Source organism: Biomphalaria glabrata, chromosome 6 (assembly GCF_947242115.1).
Source record: "Biomphalaria glabrata chromosome 6, xgBioGlab47.1, whole genome shotgun sequence".
Lineage (NCBI taxonomy): Eukaryota > Metazoa > Mollusca > Gastropoda > Planorbidae > Biomphalaria > Biomphalaria glabrata.
Window position 1 is genome coordinate 21,575,192 of NC_074716.1, and position 18,974 is coordinate 21,594,165.

General features: G+C 35.1%; 1 protein-coding gene across 9 annotated transcripts in view; it reads left to right on the plus strand.

Annotated features, from left to right (window-relative positions):
* The window catches only part of LOC106066321 (uncharacterized), a 37,670-nt gene extending 19,796 nt beyond the window's left edge, over nucleotides 1-17,874 (plus strand). For all 9 annotated transcript variants that reach the window (XM_056032798.1, XM_056032803.1, XM_056032802.1 and 6 more), the window contains exons 3-13: nucleotides 323-468; nucleotides 6,808-6,906; nucleotides 7,199-7,297; nucleotides 7,648-7,746; nucleotides 8,279-8,377; nucleotides 8,498-8,596; nucleotides 9,758-9,856; nucleotides 10,061-10,138; nucleotides 10,280-10,450; nucleotides 10,604-10,765; nucleotides 12,177-17,874. In XM_056032798.1, coding sequence (XP_055888773.1) covers nucleotides 323-468; nucleotides 6,808-6,906; nucleotides 7,199-7,297; nucleotides 7,648-7,746; nucleotides 8,279-8,377; nucleotides 8,498-8,596; nucleotides 9,758-9,856; nucleotides 10,061-10,138; nucleotides 10,280-10,450; nucleotides 10,604-10,765; nucleotides 12,177-15,191 — 4,166 coding nt within the window. In that variant the 3' untranslated portion in view covers nucleotides 15,192-17,874. The remainder of the gene's footprint in view (nucleotides 1-322; nucleotides 469-6,807; nucleotides 6,907-7,198; nucleotides 7,298-7,647; nucleotides 7,747-8,278; nucleotides 8,378-8,497; nucleotides 8,597-9,757; nucleotides 9,857-10,060; nucleotides 10,139-10,279; nucleotides 10,451-10,603; nucleotides 10,766-12,176) is intronic.
* Nucleotides 17,875-18,974: the final 1,100 nt, after the last annotated feature.

Genomic DNA, 18,974 nt, shown 5'->3' on the forward strand with positions numbered 1-18,974 from the left:
TACATCCCATCATACCTCTCGTCCACACATCCCATCATACCACTCGTCCACACATCCCACCACACCACTCGTCCACACATCCCATCATACCACTCCCCCATAGTCCCATTTCAATAAAAGTTTTTAAGTTGCATGTAAAAATAACGCGTTGCTAAAAATTCTAAGTTGAACTCTTTCTTTCACTTATTGGGGAAAGCAGTAGATAGTCCTGGTTATATTTAACATAATGGTGGAAAGTAACCGAATCATTGAGTAGCAGCCGAATCATTGAGTAGCAGTTGACACTACATTTTTAAAATGATATTGTATACAATGTCCCCAGAAATCTCGAGGCTTGTAAGGTCCATAAGTCCAGGTCGTGTTGTAGATCCGAAACTTTCTGAAAGTTTGCGTCTTGCAGCCAGCACTGGCCAATTGGATTTGGTTCGAGACTTACTAACACGGGGAGCGGGATTGGAACATGACAAGGTAAGTTCTTTTGTTTTAATCACCATTTTTGTGTGACAAGACGATTGTGTAGTTCTCTACTAACATTCAGGTAGATTGTATGCAAGCTAGAAAGTGTCTACGGAATCCTGCTTGACTGCAGGTAGCCAAGAAACTACGTCACAATGGACATTATATACAGTTAGGTGTACCAAGACAGACGTTCGTTTTAGAGCACAGTAAGCATACACATTGTTGGTAGATGTTTGGTAGGTAGGTCCAAAGATAGATTGGAGAGAGAAAAAGAGATATAGGCCTATAGATAGTGGTAGAGGCTAATAAAGGTACAGATAGAAACGCGTAAAATCTACGTTTTTCTCAAAAAATTAGTGTATCAACTGGTTGAAAGACTTGTGTTGTTGTCCTAGACCGCGGGCAGATGTAATCCACTTGTTTGGGCTGCACAGGATCAAAAATGAAGAAACGACTAGAAACGACTGGTCTGCCTTTATCCAGTGGACTTGGGGCTAATAGTTTCAACTAGACTTGCTTCCCTTTAAGGAAAAGATTGTACAATTTAATGTTCATTCTGGTTTACAAATCGTTATAGACATGTTTCCTTCGTGAACGACTATGAACAAAATCCCAGTTTCTAGTGTTTAAGAAGATGGCCGTTCTTAAAAACTGATAGCAATGGGAGCATGGATAGAACAGGACCTTAATTGTCTTTAGTACCCTACACTTTTTTGACAGCGTTTGTTACCGAGAGAACTTCGTACTATGAATAGAAAATGTATGTTTCATTATCTCTGTGCAGCCCAATGAATAAGTAGATAATAAGAATCTTTCGACTACAGGAAGAGGGCCTAAGGCTAACATTTCAAGTGTTTTTGTCCGAGTTCGCCCCTCCTAAAATAATTCCATTTACAACTAAACCTACATGACGCCATGCCACTGTAATCTATTTGAATGCTACACGAATAAACCGTGCTGTTTCCATGAATAGAACTTATCTCGTTGGAATTACACTTTGATCGTTGACGTATACATTGTAGTAGCGTAGATCTGCTAGTGTTGGGCCTAGATCTCGATCTAAGTGTGTTGGTCTATTGTCCATACACATGTTCCGTCACCAACCCACGTTCTTTCCTTGTTTTCCTTACCAATACAATCAGACTAGTGCCAACTCCTAATATAGCAAGTCACTATTGACTGTGGTTTGGCAATATGCCGGTTAAAGTGAAGAGATTAGTTGAAGTGCTGAGCTCACAAGGGCCAGTCCTTTAATGCCTTGACTTACAACTATATAGACTGCTGCCATAGAATGAGGCAGACCTAAATTGCACGTACATATAGGCCTACCACATGGCAAACACGCTTGTGAAGCAAATCTTTCAAAAAAAAAAAAAATAAATAAATCAATAAAATCGGCTGGTATCAATCAACTGACCTGCCGTTAAAAAAAATAAATTCATGTCCCTTCATACATTTAGCCTGTTACAATTTATTGACTTGTTGGTTTATTGCATGTTTTTTTTTTTTCAATTAAGTATGCTTATAATAGTTTATGCGCACACACACCTACATCTCTCTCTCTCTCTCTCTCTCTCTCTCTCTCTCTCTCTATATATATATATATATATATATATATATATATATATATATATATATATATATAGGCTATATATATATATAAACTGTTCACATTTTTAACTCTTTATCTCCTAATTAACGATAACATCGTTAATTTAACCCCATTAAATTGAATTAATTTTTTGTTTTATAAACTATTATTTGTGTTGTATAAAAAGAGCATCATTCTCCTATAATTTTATATTCTATACTCAAAATAACATTTTGTGATTACAAACAAACATTTTATTTATTTTATTTTATTGAAGTTTGATCATAACAGGGTAGAATGCAGAAATGTTAAAATTTAAACAATTCTGTCAGAATGTGGGAAATTAATTGCGGAGATTAAGAGTTAAACGAGAGACTAATTTGGAAAGTCACTACACGAGGTTGTGAATCACGCTGTTTCAATGAAGGTTTCGTCTTGCTCCAACCCCACCAAATACACGAGGTTGTGAATCACGCTGTTTCAATGAAGGTTTCGTCTTGCTCCAACCCCACCAAATACACGAGGTTGTGAATCACGCTGTTTCAATGAAGGTTTCGTCTTGCTCCAACCCCACCAAATACACGAGGTTGTGAATCACGCTGTTTCAACGAAGGTTTCGTCTTGCTCCAACCCCACCAAATACACGAGGTTGTGAATCACGCTGTTTCAATGAAGGTTTCGTCTTGCTCCAACCCCACCAAATACACGAGGTTGTGAATCACGCTGTTTCAATGAAGGTTTCGTCTTGCTCCAACCCCACCAAATACACGAGGTTGTGAATCACGCTGTTTCAATGAAGGTTTCGTCTTGCTCCAACCCCACCAAATACACGAGGTTGTGAACCACGCTGTTTCAATGAAGGTTTCGTCTTGCTCCAACCCCACCAAATACACGAGGTTGTGAATCACGCTGTTTCAATGAAGGTTTCGTCTTGCTCCCCACCAAAAGTCGAAAACCAAATGAACTAATGCACAGTCCAACGTCTCCACCACTACTTGTAAAGCTCTATCTACTCATGGTCTACTACTGTATTGGGCTTTGTTGTCTACTAGTATAACATAACTATGCACAGTACAACGTCTCCACCACTACTTGTAAAGCTCTATCTACTCATGGTCTACTACTGTATTGGGCTTTGTTGTCTACTAGTATAACATAACTATGCACAGTCCAACGTCTCCACACTACTTGTAAAGCTCTATCTACTCATGGTCTACTACTGTATTGGGCTTTGTTGTCTACTAGTATAACATAACTATGCACAGTCCAACGTCTCCACCACTACTTGTAAAGCTCTATCTACTCATGGTCTACTACTGTATTGGGCTTTGTTGTCTACTAGTATAACATAACTATGCACAGTCCAACGTCTCCACCACTACTTGTAAAGCTCTATCTACTCATGGTCTACTACTGTATTGGGCTTTGTTGTCTACTAGTATAACATAACTATGCACAGTCCAAGGTCTCCACCACTACTTGTAAAGCTCTATCTACTCATGGTCTACTACTGTATTGGGCTTTGTTGTCTACTAGTATAACATAACTATACACAGTCCAACGTCTCCACCACTACTTGTAAAGCTCTATCTACTCATGGTCTACTACTGTATTGGGCTTTGTTGTCTACTAGTATAACATAACTATGCACAGTCCAACGTCTCCACCACTACTTGTAAAGCTCTATCTACTCATGGTCTACTACTGTATTGGATTTGTTGTCTACTAGTATAACATAACTATGCACAGTCCAACGTCTCCACCACTACTTGTAAAGCTCTATCTACTCATGGTCTACTACTGTATTGGGCTTTGTTGTCTACTAGTATAACATAACTATACACAGTCCAACGTCTCCACTACTACTTGTAAAGCTCTATCTACTCATGGTCTACTACTGTATTGGGCTTTGTTGTCTACTAGTATAACATAACTATGCACAGTCCAACGTCTCCACACTACTTGTAAAGCTCTATCTACTCATGGTCTACTACTGTATTGGGCTTTGTTGTCTACTAGTATAACATAGTCTCGTAGAGTGACTCTATTAGGTAGTCAGAAAGCGTGCGTTTTGTATGTATGTGATTTAGTTCGGACGTAGTGTTTGCGAGTGACCAGTCCAGCAGCGTCCGCCGACGAGTTTGTGTGTATAACTCCCTTTTAGATATTTTGTCTTTGATCGTTTGAGTCTGATATATTTATTTTACCAACACCGTAGCTGTTCACTTGTTCACTTTCTTGGTGTCTTGAATTTGTACACAACATCCCCTCAGCTTAGTTCGTAACTTTCTAAATACATACCATTGTGACGTACTGGCCAGTTTTCTTTGCTGCTTTCAAAGTGAATTTTGGCAAAGTCGATCAACGCTCCAAAAAGACACATTTTGTTTTCTATGTGAATGGGAAAAGTTAACTAGTTGGGAGGGAGGTACTTGAGAAATGAAATGTTTGCTCTATCGGAAACTACTACCTACGAATGAAACTAGAAATCGCTTTGCACACCGGCTACGCCCGTTGATTTGTTCCCAGGCTTTATAGGCTGTTGTTGTTGTTGTTTTTTCGTGTTTTTTTTTTTTCGTCTTTTTTAAAATGTCAATAAATGGCCGCCACATTTTAGTGCTCTCACCCCCCCCCCAAACATACTTTTTAGCCCGTGAATTATTGTATGTTACAATGAAATTTAACGGCCCACTTTCTTTCTCTTCCCCTCTGTCATATCGATATCTCTCTCTACTTTCTTTCTCTATCTCTTATCTCTCTCTCTCTAATCTCTTTCTCTCTCCAATCTTTATCTATCTATCTATCTATCTATCTATCTATCTATCTATCTATCTATCTGTCTGTCTGCCTATCTATCTATCTATCTATCTATCTATCTATCTATCTATCTAATTTAGCGGTGTCCCATCATGCAAGAATTACATTTTGCTGCTTTTTATGATATTTACACTAAATGCAACGTTACGTCAAGTGTATAGCTCATTGACCAATAGCAAATTAGATTAGCCAACAGAAAGTTTTAGTTAAGACTTAATTGAACTACACTTTCTTTTGAACTTTTACCTTTGTCCTTGCCATGGTCTATCGATCTAAACACTTTCCTTATACGGTTATCTTTAAATTTAAAAAGTTAAACTAAAACTAAGTTTGAACTAAATAAAGTAGTTAAAACTAAAAATGTAGTTCAACTAAACTAATGAAGATTAACTAAACTTGTTTACAAACTTTTTCATTACTTCTTTTTTTTTGGGGTGGGGGTTGATCTAGACCTAGCTATCTACAGCTCGAACTAATTTTAACATTGTAGAACATAATAAAATCAGTAATAATTAAGGAAGATGTTTCTTACATAAAGATTAATGCACAATAAAGTTTGAAAAAAAAATGTCTAAATATATAGATCTATGTGTGCTTGTACTTTTGCCTTCAATTAAAACCTTTACCTGGTACTTTAAAAAAAATTATATTAACTTATTATATAACAGAAAATCTTACTTATAGGCCTACTGGGAAAGTTTAAAATCTCATTAAATAACAGATTTTCACATTCAGATATAGTAACCAAAGTCCAAAGAAATAGAAATGAAATTGTTGGAGTTTTATGAAACATTTAACCTGTGCAACTATTTTAGTGTAAACTACATGCTTGACTAACCATGCCAATGTGTTATTTTCTTGTTTTGACCACTCCACATTAAGCAAACACTATTGCATAACGCACAATGAAAAAAACTTAGGGTAGCGTTGTAGTATACACACACAGTACACTAGGCCTACAGGTTGTTAAAATCAGTCCGACACAGTCTATTTACTTTTTGGTCAGGGAGGGTGTGAATTAGGATGTTTTTTTTCTAGAGTTGGTTATCCTAATGCTTTTAGATCTATAGGCTTAACTGTCAATTTAGACCTAGATCTCAATAATAAGATTAATACTAGAATGATGTAGAATCTATTGCACGTTTTAGCTTCATCTAAGGTTTAAGCTATACAAAAGGCTGTACTTGATGTTCATGCAGTTAATGAATTATTGTTTGCAAAAAATGAATTGATTAAAACAACTAAATATTGACCTATCTCGCTAATCAGATTCCCAGTATAAACAGGAAAAAAAACACCACAGAAAAAACATCAGAAAAAAATTTGGAACAACTCTGTTCATAATATTGCATAGAAGCTTTGGCAAAAAATATTAGGCAACATTTTTATAATATTGCTACTTTCAAGTGCAGATATTGACTTCCATAGCTTCTACCAGCATCTTACTTTACCCTCTTCAAATGTAGACTGACAAAATAGTTGTTAACTGCATCATTTTGTGATAATCAAAGTTGTTGATATCACATGACCAGAAAACAAGGATGTGCGTTTCAACCACTACCACATGTTGAAAAGTTTTACAAATTTTAATTAAACTTTTTAGTTTGTAACAAAAAAAAAATTAATTAAATTAAGATTTTAAACTAAACTATTTTTTTGTAGTTAAACTTTGGCCTTAATTAATTTTTTTTAGTTTTAATAAAAGTTTCTAACTTTTTATTTTTAGTTAACTTTTGCTCATCACTACACAATAATAGCTATTAGAAATTATGTACATTTTTTTAGTTGGCTGAAAAAATTGTGTTGATTTTTTTTTATCCCTGAATTGCCCCTTCCCCATCCTTAGCCGTGTTTTTTTTGTTACCTTTTAAAGATCTACTAGATATTTATAAAGATCCAATGAGTGCATAGACAAAGTATGTCCATGTGTTTGTCCTCAGGATGGATGTACTGCTTTACATGCTGCAGCTCTGGGAGGATACACAGACTGCTGCAAGATGTTGGTGTCTGCTGGATGGGATATCAACCAACAAGACAAGGTAATACATTATCTTCTAAGCACCCTTTTTTTAATGACAAAAAGAAGTTATAAGTCTAGAGATCAAAGTATTGTTTAGATGTTACAAGGGGAAAATGCTGTTTCATTTCTAATTGACTTGGACATAAAGTTTTTATTACAAGCTATAGTTAAAATCTGCTCTCTGATGTTTATATTGCTTCTTATAATAATATCAGTTTCTTTATTTTCTATGTCCTAGAGGACTAAACTGCTAAATGATAAAATCTTTATTCTAGTGTTCAGTGATCTATAATTATTTACTCTTTTAACAGATTGGATTTACTCCTCTGATGAAAGCAGCATCTCACGGGTACTGTGACACAGTATTGTTTTTGCTGGAGGCTGGCTGTCTTGTAGATATTCAAGATGAGGTTTGTCTAACTACAGATCATTGTATTCAATAGAAGGTCTTGATTAGTTAGAGCGTGAATAAGATTTGTTTCACTTATCTATATTTTTTTGTGTTTGATGTTTTGCTTTTGTGGCACGGCACTCCATTCAGAAAAAGGATTCAACATTTTCTGTACAGAACACAAACTTTATTCTTTCATGGTTTTGAACTTGTGCATTTTTTTAGTTACCTAAGCAATATTTGCTTATTATTGTTTCTGTCCAAAATGTCCAACTTTTTTCTCAATAACATACATTTGCTTGAATTGTTTTGAAGATTTTTTTGTCAGGTTAAAGGTTTTGTTGATATTTTAACTACGCTTTGTTTCAGCATGGCAACACAGCTCTGCATGAAGCATGTTGGAATGGATTTAGTAAAACTGCTGAACTGTTAGTTCAATACAACTGTGATGTGTGTGTCACAAATAAGGTTTGTTGGATGATATCAAATACATTTTTTGTTCGATGATGTGAGATACATTGTTTGTTCAATGTTAAAACGTATATGATTTGTTAAATGATGTAAGGAACATTGTTTACTGATGTAAGATACATTGTTTGATTAATGATGTTAGGTACATTCACATTGTTTGTTAAATAATTTGAGGTACATTGTTTTTTAAATGATGTGAGGTACATTGTTTGTTAAATGATGTAAGATACATTGTTTGTTACATGATGTTAGGTACAATGTTTGTTCGATGTTGTGAGGTACATTGTTTGATTAATTATGTATGGTACATTGTTTGTTAAAAGTTAAAAGTACATTATTTGTTAAATGGTGTAAAGAACATTGTTTGTTAAAAGATGTAAAGAACATTGTTTGTTAAATGATTAAATAATGTGAGATAAATTGTTTGTTGAATGATGCTTCTATGTATCAACTTATATATATTTATAAGTTAACCAAAACAAAGCAAGTGAACTAATGTTTCTATTTTAAAAACAACAACTGACTTTAGGCTGGTTTCACTGCCCTCCACCTGGCATCTCAGAATGGTCACAATGAAAGCTCCAGAGTCTTGCTCTATGCTGGTTGTAATTCAGACTTGAAAAATAATGCAAGTATTTTTTTTCTTTCTATATTACATAGCTCCAGACATTATTAAACTAAGCTTGAAGGATCTTTGTGTTATCTATCAACTAATGTATTTCTGTCCTGCTCTGATATCATGCAACAGTATGGCGACACTGCTTTACACACTGCCTCTAGATATGGTCATGCTGGAGTGGCCAGGATACTCATTAGTGCCAGGTGCAAACTGAGTGAGCAGAACAAGGTAATTTTATGTTTGATTTGTATTTTTTACTTTTTTTCTTCTCTTTTTTCTTATTAAGATGGGATTTAGAATATACATTTCTATGCTTATTGTCCTAATTGTAATTCTGGTAGATATTTGGATTTCACTTCTTGAGAACATTCATTAAAGAACCTAATATTACATTTGGTCAGTAGAGCCCTGGGTACGCTATTCTGCCTCAACATGGCACTCGGGTGGAAACGATCATTTGAGGAAGTGATTATATATTTATAGCTTTTATATAGCGCTACTTTCATGCTTATAGCATGCTCAGAGTGCTTTGGTCCAATCTCATTTGTGGACCAGTGGGGGAAGGGGGGGTATCTAGGAGTTGGTTTTCCGTGCTGCCTTTAGGCGCTCAGTAAACACAACTCTGCCCGAGTCGGGTGTCGAACCTCGAGCTCCCTTCTAGGTAGCCAAACCAAGCTAAGTTCAAGCGCACTTAGCCTCTCGACCACGCTTAGGCTAATGAAAAGCAAAACAAAACTTCTGTGGAAGTGTCCATGGGAATGTGAGAGCTTTCCCATTGCACGGTGCGGAGTTGAAAGAGAGCTTCCACATCGCTGTCGATAATTTATGCGCCGTTCTTCAAGGGACCGTTACACTAATGGTGAGTCCTGCACGGTTAGCTTGGTACAACATAGGAAAATGGCAGAGGTTCCCGGTGTACTCTGCCTTCGGCCATGCATTCTAGTGCATGCGCCCGGAGTACTTGATATATCGGAAATATCAATGCTTTAAATAGGCATTGAATTGGATCTCTTCCAGACAGAACGGTTGTTCAAGAAGGCTTACATGCCTAGAGCTCGAAGAGCCTTCAGCTCAGCTCTTTTGACAATCAAACGGTCAGAAGAGCAGAGGCTGTACTGCTTGGCAAATAGCCTCTAATCTGTCATTTATAAAGTGAAGACTGCAGTGCTTGGCATGCACTCTCATCATTTGACATTTTGCACCAAATGATCCTTCGATCTTAAATTTTATTTTAAAGAAACACATTCTACATCTTAGCACACAATCACCTCACATCCTCAGCTCTGAAATATTTCATTTTTCCAATAAACTCATATGTCTTTCTTTTCACTTATGACATTTCTAAATTTCCATTTAGTTAACTCAATAAAAAATTTGTTTTTTTTTTAGAATGGGGATACATCCTTACACATAGCTGCTGCATTGAAAAGAAGAAAAATTGCAAAAATTTTGGTTGAATCTGGTATTGATGTCACTATAGTCAACAAGGTAACATCTATTAGCAAAAAAATATGAATCTAAACAATTTTATTTTCTAAATATTTACTTCCTCTGTTTCAAGTAAAAAAAAGGTTAAAATATTTCAGAATAATATTAATACATTAATTGCAATTCAGAGGAGTTTCTTAAGTACTACAATGCTAATCTAGAATTCATTGACATTGATATCCATTGCTTATCAACTATTTACAGCAAAATGAAACAGCTATTGATGTGGCCATGCGCAAAGAACATCCAGATATTGTTCAACTCATTTCTTCTCATGCTCCGGTAATAATAATTGTCATATATAAGATGCATTTAGTGTGTGATTGTATTATTACACACATTTTTGGTTGTTGTTGTTTTTTTACATGGTATTTTATGAATCAAAATCCTTACATTTTAAAAAATCTTTATCTCAATAAATAGCCTCAATCTTCCAGTGTTATGAAACGTGGAGATCTAACAGGAGCCGCCAATAAAACTCATTTTGTTAGCAGTCATGCTTTAGAAATTGATGTGGAGCCACAGCCATTAAAACCTGAACCAAAACAAGAGAAGGAAAGCAAAAGATTTTTTCTTTTTAGGAAAAAGAAAAAGGTTTTTAAAGCTTACAGTATATTTTTTAAACAGATTTAAAATCTTACCAGTATTTTATGCTTATTGGCTTAATTTAGAAAAATGAGTATTTTTACTAATTTGAAGCCACTGCATTTTGGTTACAAATCTAATGAATTGATTTAATTGCCCCAGGACAAAGACAAATCTGTAGCTTCACCTGCTGTCCAGAGAAAACCTGGCCCTGACATAATGAGCTTGAAACAAAGTAAACCACCAGTTCATGGGTTCTTCTCTCAGTATGTGCCTAGAGAAGGTCAACAGTTGTATAGAGATCTGGCTGGGAATATTAAACAGGTTTGTTATTTACATGAAACAGGTTTGTTATTTACATGAAATAGATACTTTCAAAAGTTTATGGGAGAATTGGTGATGTTCACATCACCTGCTTTAACTCTTCAAGACTGTAATGACGCTGACAGCGACCAGTCTCCCGGCCGTGCTAATGTAATGACGCTTCCAGCGTCCGATCACTATTTCCCTATTTACTTCTTTTTCTTTTCTAATCCACGTTTTTAATCCCTTAAATGGTTTAAGGAAACACTAGAGCTGCCATTTTGAAAGTTTTTTCCTTCTGATACTTTGTTGATCTAAGCTGTTTTTATTGTTCTAAATATTTTTTTTTTGTAAGTGACTAGTGAATTTTTCGTTTTTTTGCATCAGACATCATGGCTGACAGGCCTTCTTGCGTTTTACTGCTGATCAGGCTCTAAATATCTTTTTAGATATGAATGATAGTGACATGAATGACTTAGACTTAGAGTTAGATAGAGATTCTAGAGCTAGAAAGTTATCATGAAAGCGAATTATTCATCCCTAGATCTAGTAAAAGTAGTAAGCGAAAGGGGGCGTTGCCCCAGCCAGGCCCTAGTAGATCTAGAAAGAAACCTCACTAAAAGTGTAAATATTGATCAAGTTTGACAGAGTTATGTTTTTTAAATAGATAATTGGATAGAGTTTAATATTTCATACAATAATAATGATTGAGGACTGTTGGAATATTCTTTTTTTTACTTGGGAAAGTCAGTTTTTAAAGATCAAATTTAAAAAAAAAATAATTTTTCATCTCTGAAATTACCTAATTTTTTTTTCCAGTGACTATCTATAACATTGAAAGATAAATTATCTTGTAATAATAATAATAATAATAATCTTTATTATCCGTATGGAAATTTGTCTTACAATTTGTGCATTACACCAAACAAAAAACATTATAACTTTAAGAAACCAAAGTGTACATTCACACCAGACTCACTCATAATTTACATGTGACAAAGTTTGTACCAGATTGTTCTTATTTAATGATTTGATTGCCAGGGGAACAAAAGAGTGTTTGTGTCTGTTTGTCTTTGCTATCGGTGTCTTGTATCTCTTTTGTGATTGTAAAATCACAAAATCCTGACACAAAGGGTGATTCTTTATTTCGAGGATCTTGTTAGCTTTTTTATAGTACTTTCAATTTCCAACAAAATTTTATATAACATGTCTATGTTTTAACAAACAGAAAAAACAGTATGACGTTTATAAAAAGGCTTATGTGATAAAAATTGTGGGGAAAAAAATAATTCCGGTAGAATGAGAAAAAAAATTACGGTATTTAAGAGTTAAATACATTTTTGCTATGAAAGAAAAGTACATTGAACTGTTTTGTTTGAAACATGTGAGTCTGTGATAGTCCAATTAGTAATCTGTATTTTAATATTCACAGGGTCCCATAGGATATGCTCCTGTTTGCCAGTGTGGCCCATCTCTTAAAAGACTTGAACATAGTATAACTGACACTAAAGATTCACTTTACAATTATGTTGATGCCTCTCATCAAACTTTATCTCATCGTATTGAGAACCTTGACCTGCAAACAGAGCGCCAGGCTCGTGCAACAGAGGCCATGGTGAACAATCGCTTCCTGAATGAAGAATATGCTTGTCAAAATCGAATAGCATCACGTTTGGTGGAAGAAAGACAAGAGACCCAAGCTTTTTTAAACCAGGCCAGTGATAAAATGAGAGATCAACTAGAATACTGGCTTAATGACAAACTGGCAAGCTATGGCCACTGCCTTGATCATCATCATGATGACACAGCTCTTCCACCTAGAAATTTATTTACAGACTTTGTGGCCAGGAGTAATTTAATTCGTTCCAGATCAGATGAAACTCTATCAGCCTCTGATTACAGTGGTAAATTTAGGAAAAAAGATTTCTATACATCTAGGCAAGCAGCTATGCAACAGATACGTGGCTGGGACGTGCCCAACCTGGATGGTAAGGAAAAGCCTAGAAGACGAGAAAAGAACAACAACAGTGTAATGGCTGCTAACAAAATGACCATTCAAGCACAGGTTCATCATGCTAGAGATTCAGATAGAAGTGTAAGAACTATGAGTAACCATGACATAAGTCCTAGGATGAACTCAGTCATTCCTTCTCAGAATTTACCACAGGAATCTAATGCTCCATTACAACCACATCCTCTGCCACGACATCCATACAACCAATCACTTCACAGAGACAGAAGTAAGAGCATGGAAAGAACAGGCTCACAACATCGAGTCACCTTTGTTAATGAACCCCAAGTGCAGCATGTCTCCAGGGCTGAACACAGAGCTTACCATCCCACTCATACATTTACTGGTTCTCCACCTGCTCTTTATAGTCGTATGGATTCATCCCAAAGGCAGCAATTCTTATCTCAATCACCCAGCAAAAGCCACTCAAATTTCCTAGAAGGGTGTCCTCCAAACACCGTCGTAAAGTCTAGTGGGCAAGGGGGCACCCAGAGTTCACAGCTCACTGGACAGAGAAACTGGAATGTGTCCACTAAAAGTAACACAGAGAGCAGTGACAGCTCAGTTCATAATTCCAATAAAAGTCATAGTTCCCACTCAAGAGATAAACAGTATCAAGATGGCTACTTAAGCCACAGACGAACCTCTTCTGTAGACAGTAAACTAAATAGCACCAATGTATCTGCTTACATTAATGCCCAGCCATACAACAGTGCACCACCATACACAAGGCAAAACATTGCCAGAAGTCATAGTGCAGAGAATTCATTAGAGGTCATTAAACCCAAAGACTTTCACTCCTCTGGCTACATGACAGATTCTGGCATTAGAACATCTTACAACCTCAGATACAGTCAGATAAACAATGGGCACTTGCATTCCCCTAGTCCAGCTTCTGTAAGGTATCAAGGTCCTGAACCATCCATTCAGCCTTCTCAAAGAGCACCTAGTTCATCAACCTCCACAAAACATTTCTCTACTGAACATAACTATGGTTCAAGTGCCCAGGACTCATCAGCAGTCAGAAAGCCAAATCTGGTCAACTCACCTGATCAGGGCGATGTGAACAGGTCAAATACATTCAGACATTTCATTGCTCCTATGAAAGAATGTTTGCAGCATGATATTCTGTTAAAATCCAGCATGTCTTCCACTCCTGTCTCACCAGCTGCTAATAAAGAAGACAGTACATGCAGCAGCAATCAGGATTCAGGCTATGGCAGCCGCAATCCTTATGGGATTAAGAGTGTGGAAACAAGTGGAGGCACACCAAGTTCTTCTTTCTGTCTTGAAAGAAGTTCTTCTGACATTCCTAGCAACACAGGCTCTCCTGTTACTTTCTGTGATGTGGCTAATCATTCTTTCAAGGGAGACTTTCAAACAAAATCTCCTTGCTTCAGCAACAAACCATACTCTGCAACTCCTCCTCATAACAGACCTTGGACAGAGCAGTGGAAAAATAATGACTCTCTGCAACAGTCTAGAAGTAGTGATTCTATGAATCAGTGGAAAAATTTTGATTCAACCCAGCAGTGGCGAAATACTGATTCTACCCAACAGTGGCGAAATACTGAATCAGCCCAGCAATGGGGAAATAAAGACTTTAACAGCAGAGTTTATAATTCAGATCAGGAGAAACAACCAACCAAACCTTTAGTACCACTGAGAGCCAATAATTCAACATATTCCAGGCCACCACAGCACGTTGGTTCTTCTAATAACATTTCATTACAGGCATTTGAAGGACAAAAACACACCCGTGAGTCATCATGCGCTGACAGTGGTATTCAACTGACTTATCCTTACCAAAATAACACACACCAGAAAATGGCTTTGAGTGATTCTAAATTTAGACCCACAAGTAACAACATTTCGCCAAACACACCAACAGTCACAAAATCTTTTCAAACCTCTGAACCACAAAAAGAATTTAGCCAAAGTGTTAAAGACTTTAATAATTCAGTAAGGTCCTCATCAAATATGCAGCAATCTAACATGCAGACCCATGTTCAAGACTGGTATCAGCAAAAGTTAAAAGAAGCAGCTCAACGGCTAAGGCAGAGTGACAGTTATAATGTTAATGAGAACAGTCCTGATTCTGTCAGCCAAACACAATATTACCAACCAGAGCACCCCAATCTTGTCTTTAGAACCTTGCCTCAAACAGACAGTAATAATGTCTCTGAATCAAGAAATACTTATTCATTGAAGTCTAGTCAGCCAGGCCCAGCTGCAAGTCCCAGGCCCAGCTTAGGGGCTTCATTTTATAGACAGAATGAGAGAGCTGTAAAACCTTTGAATTCTGAATTAAATAGATCTAGCAGGGGCATGGGGGATTATCATTCTCAGGGTAATGTCTCATCCCAGTTGTCACAGAATCTTGGTCAGAAAACTGTACCAGTTCATTATGATCCATTACATGGTATTGATGTTTAATAAGATGATCAGTAGTTGTTGAATAGACATACACTGAATTATTATAAGGTTAACATTTATAAATGTTGAAAATTATTGTGATGATAGCACAAGATAGGGTGGATAAGATGTTAAAAAAAATTTCCTAAATGAAACTATTTTTGTGTGTGTGATAACAAATGTAAAATCCATCCAATAGGTCAGCATCTTAGTAACAAACCTTAAAGCCAACCTCTTGGTTGTCTATATAATCTCCACTTTTTGAACTTTCTCTTCAGCCCACACAAAACAAGAATTAAAAACTCTCATTTTTATCTGAACTGTATGATAGTAATTATTCCTTTGACTCATTAAATTGTTGTATTTACTCGTATAAAATTCAGTTGTTTGATATTACAATGCTAAACTGCTGTTTAAGAAAGCCTTTGTATACACTTTGTTCCAGCCATTGTTAATCCAATTAATGTTTTTAACTTTTCCTGCTGCCACAAATGTTGATCTGATTGTGAAATATATTTTCTAGCTGTCTCTGTTGGTATTGAATTATACTTTGTACTCACATTTTACTGTTAACAACTTGAAAACTAGAAATTGTGATTGAATGAAAATATTTTATCTTATGGTTGAATGCTACTTTAAAAATTGTTTTTTACAGTGTGTTATTTATGACAAAATTGCCATTATGTTTATTACATCCATGGTCTTCATTTTTTTTTTTATATTTAAAGTTTGAACGAATTCAACAGGAAATTGTCCATCTTATTTTCTTCTATCCAATGATTTCTTGTAACCAAAAGTCTCTGTTCAGTACATGATTTGATGCAATTGTTATTGTCAGTCTAACAATCTCTAGAATTTCTTTTTGTAATAATCATTTTTATAATCACATTACATGATTATGATGAGTTTGTTACTCTAGCCAATATTTGTGTATATATACATACTTTAATGATATAACAAAAAATCTTTCATTAATTTTCATTTGACATTTGATATATATCATTAAATAAAAAATACCTTTTTACCAATCCTAGAAAAATCAAATTTGATAAATTTCAGATAAATCTATCAATGTTTTAGTAGCTTAAAAATGAATTTGCTCTCTGATCTAAGCAGAAGTTTCTTTTTCAAATAAATAACTTAGGTCTCATTCTTTCTTTCTTTGTACCCTTCCTGTTATTTCTACTATTTGATTAAAGTGTCAATAGCTTTGTAGCATTTGTATGTTTACCATCTGACAGTGAAAACTAAATTGTTTCTAATGGTTAGCTCATGAATGACCCCAATATCTTGAATTGGTAGATGAAGGAAAATGCCTAATAAAGAACTTCATAAACTTATTGCTATTACTAGTGAATCTAAAGTCAAGAGTGTAGTATCACACTGTGTGTTGAGTCTGAAGAGCACTAAAGATGAGGCATAGAGAACAAGCACACACAAAAATGTATTTTACCTCCACCTCCTTATTTCTGTGAAACATCTACACTGTAGGGTGCCTGCATCAGCCCAGATGCGTATCAATATATCTTCCTGTCCTCTCTTCTCTATCTAAATAAAACAATGCATTCAATCTTGCCATACATTCTTTTGACACCCACCAAAACACAAAGAAGTCTCATGACTTGTATCTGACACCCACCAAAACACAAAGAAGTCTCATGACTTGTATCTGACACCCTCCATAACACAGAGAAGTAGTCTCATGACTTATATCTGACATCACAGCTCAGGTATGATACTATCCACTGAAAGTTTGACATTCATGTAGAGAAACTGATTCAAGGTGCACTGCTTCTATACACTAAGTACACATCAAATCTACAGTTGTTTTACTTTTGAAACTTTTTTTTGTTGTATTTTGATTTTTCTTTTGTGTTTATTTTATGAAAAGAAGTAAGAGTTCAATTTGAAAATTATACTTGGAAATACATTTCATTTGAAGTGAAAGTAGCCCTTAACTCTTCATATCCTGACAGAAGCATGGGCCTCACTTGTGGAGCCATAGTGATGTTAACTTCATAAGCATTGACTTCTAATTATGTCACTATGTCACCCAATTTATTCTTAGAGGTATCAGGTGCAATTATATTCATCCATATACCAATAACAGACAGTTTATTTCAATTTATATTTATTTTGTATGAGTTAAAAAAAAAATTAACTGCCAAATTCATTTTCATTTTGATAAAAGCATTTACTAATGTTGTTTTTTTTTTAAGTCTATCTATCAATTGATTTCATTACAATAGGCCTTAATTATTATTTTTTTGTTAAGTAGGGCTTATAGTATTTAATGTAAGTATAACATTTGTTATTGTCAAACTCAATTTATTCCGTTTGTCATAACAATTTATATTTTGAACCAATGTAAACTTAATTTGTGATTTAGTGCTCTAAGAGTGTTGTAGAAAGTGTATCAACAATCTTACCTTTGAACTGATAGTTGAATAATGTTACTATTTATAAATGAATGAAATAACTTGTTAACACTGTCATTTGTCTACACTTGTTTACATTTCATTTCCATGAATTAATTTATCATACATTATATTCTATGTATATAGTGTATAATTGTACATAATATATTGCATATGTATAGACATAAAGAACTAAATCCTTCCAATGATCCATTGAGCCACAAAATCAACACCATCACTCTAATCTGCATCATTGATATGTTTGGATTAAAACTTTTCTACTCTTCTGTGTGGAGTCTTATTTTAAGGTGTTGATAATCCTGAACAAATCCCTTAGTTACATTTGAGTAAATTGTGGTTTCTTAAAAATGTATTTTTTAAAACCATCATACAAATGAAATATGCTTTAATAATTTGACCTAATTCTGTCCAATAAAAGTTGACCAGTATATCAAAATTAGAATGTTTCAGTAAGTTGTACTATGACTACATAGGCCTATTCAACGTTTTTAGTTGTATTAGCATTCCTATGACAAAACCAAAGCATTCTGATGATATTAAAGAACCACTTTATAGTAGTATCTGTAGGATATACCAACAAGACTTTGAAATCTTCTTTGAAAATTGTTTGTATGTCAATGCGCTTCACTTTCATAAAACTAAAGGGAGTTGTTTTAGCACCTTACAGGTGATGCGAACTACAAGTTTAAATAGCCCTTTTAGTTGTTGATATCTAAACTTTAAACAAAAAACAAGAGGGACTTTTCCTTATAGGAATAGAGACAGGAAGATATGGAGTCAATTAAAAAAAAAAGTAAATCAAATCTTCTTCATGACATTGAAATCTGAAAGCAGGTTTCTGTAACGAAGTATTTAGGTTTGATTCCCTTTTTTTTTTTTAATGTGAAGATTTATATACATGTATTCTAAATTATTTTTTGTAGGTGTTGAGGAGGGGGGGGGGGGCATCTTTACTCTATATACTAGATTTACTTATGCCAACTACAAAATACAAAATGCCTCCTTTATTAAAAAAAAAAGCATAAGACAAACATCACACACACATACATGCAGCTGAATTTTTATCTTTAGAAGAAGCTTATATATATATATATATTTATTTATTTATAGGCCTATATTGGGGGGGGGGGGGGTCGTCAATGAAATTCAAAGTCATTTATTATACACGCTCTATTTATTAAATAACAAATCTAGACTATAGTCTTAGCATACATATTATATATGGCTCCTTCTGTCTCGGAAGAATGGATGCTCCCAGACGAGTCACTGGTTTTGGTTTCGTCTTGAGACGGGGCACTATCTGGTTTGACTAATCAAGTCAATTCTGGAGCGGCAGAGTTTGCCACAGTTCGTGCATGTGTATGCC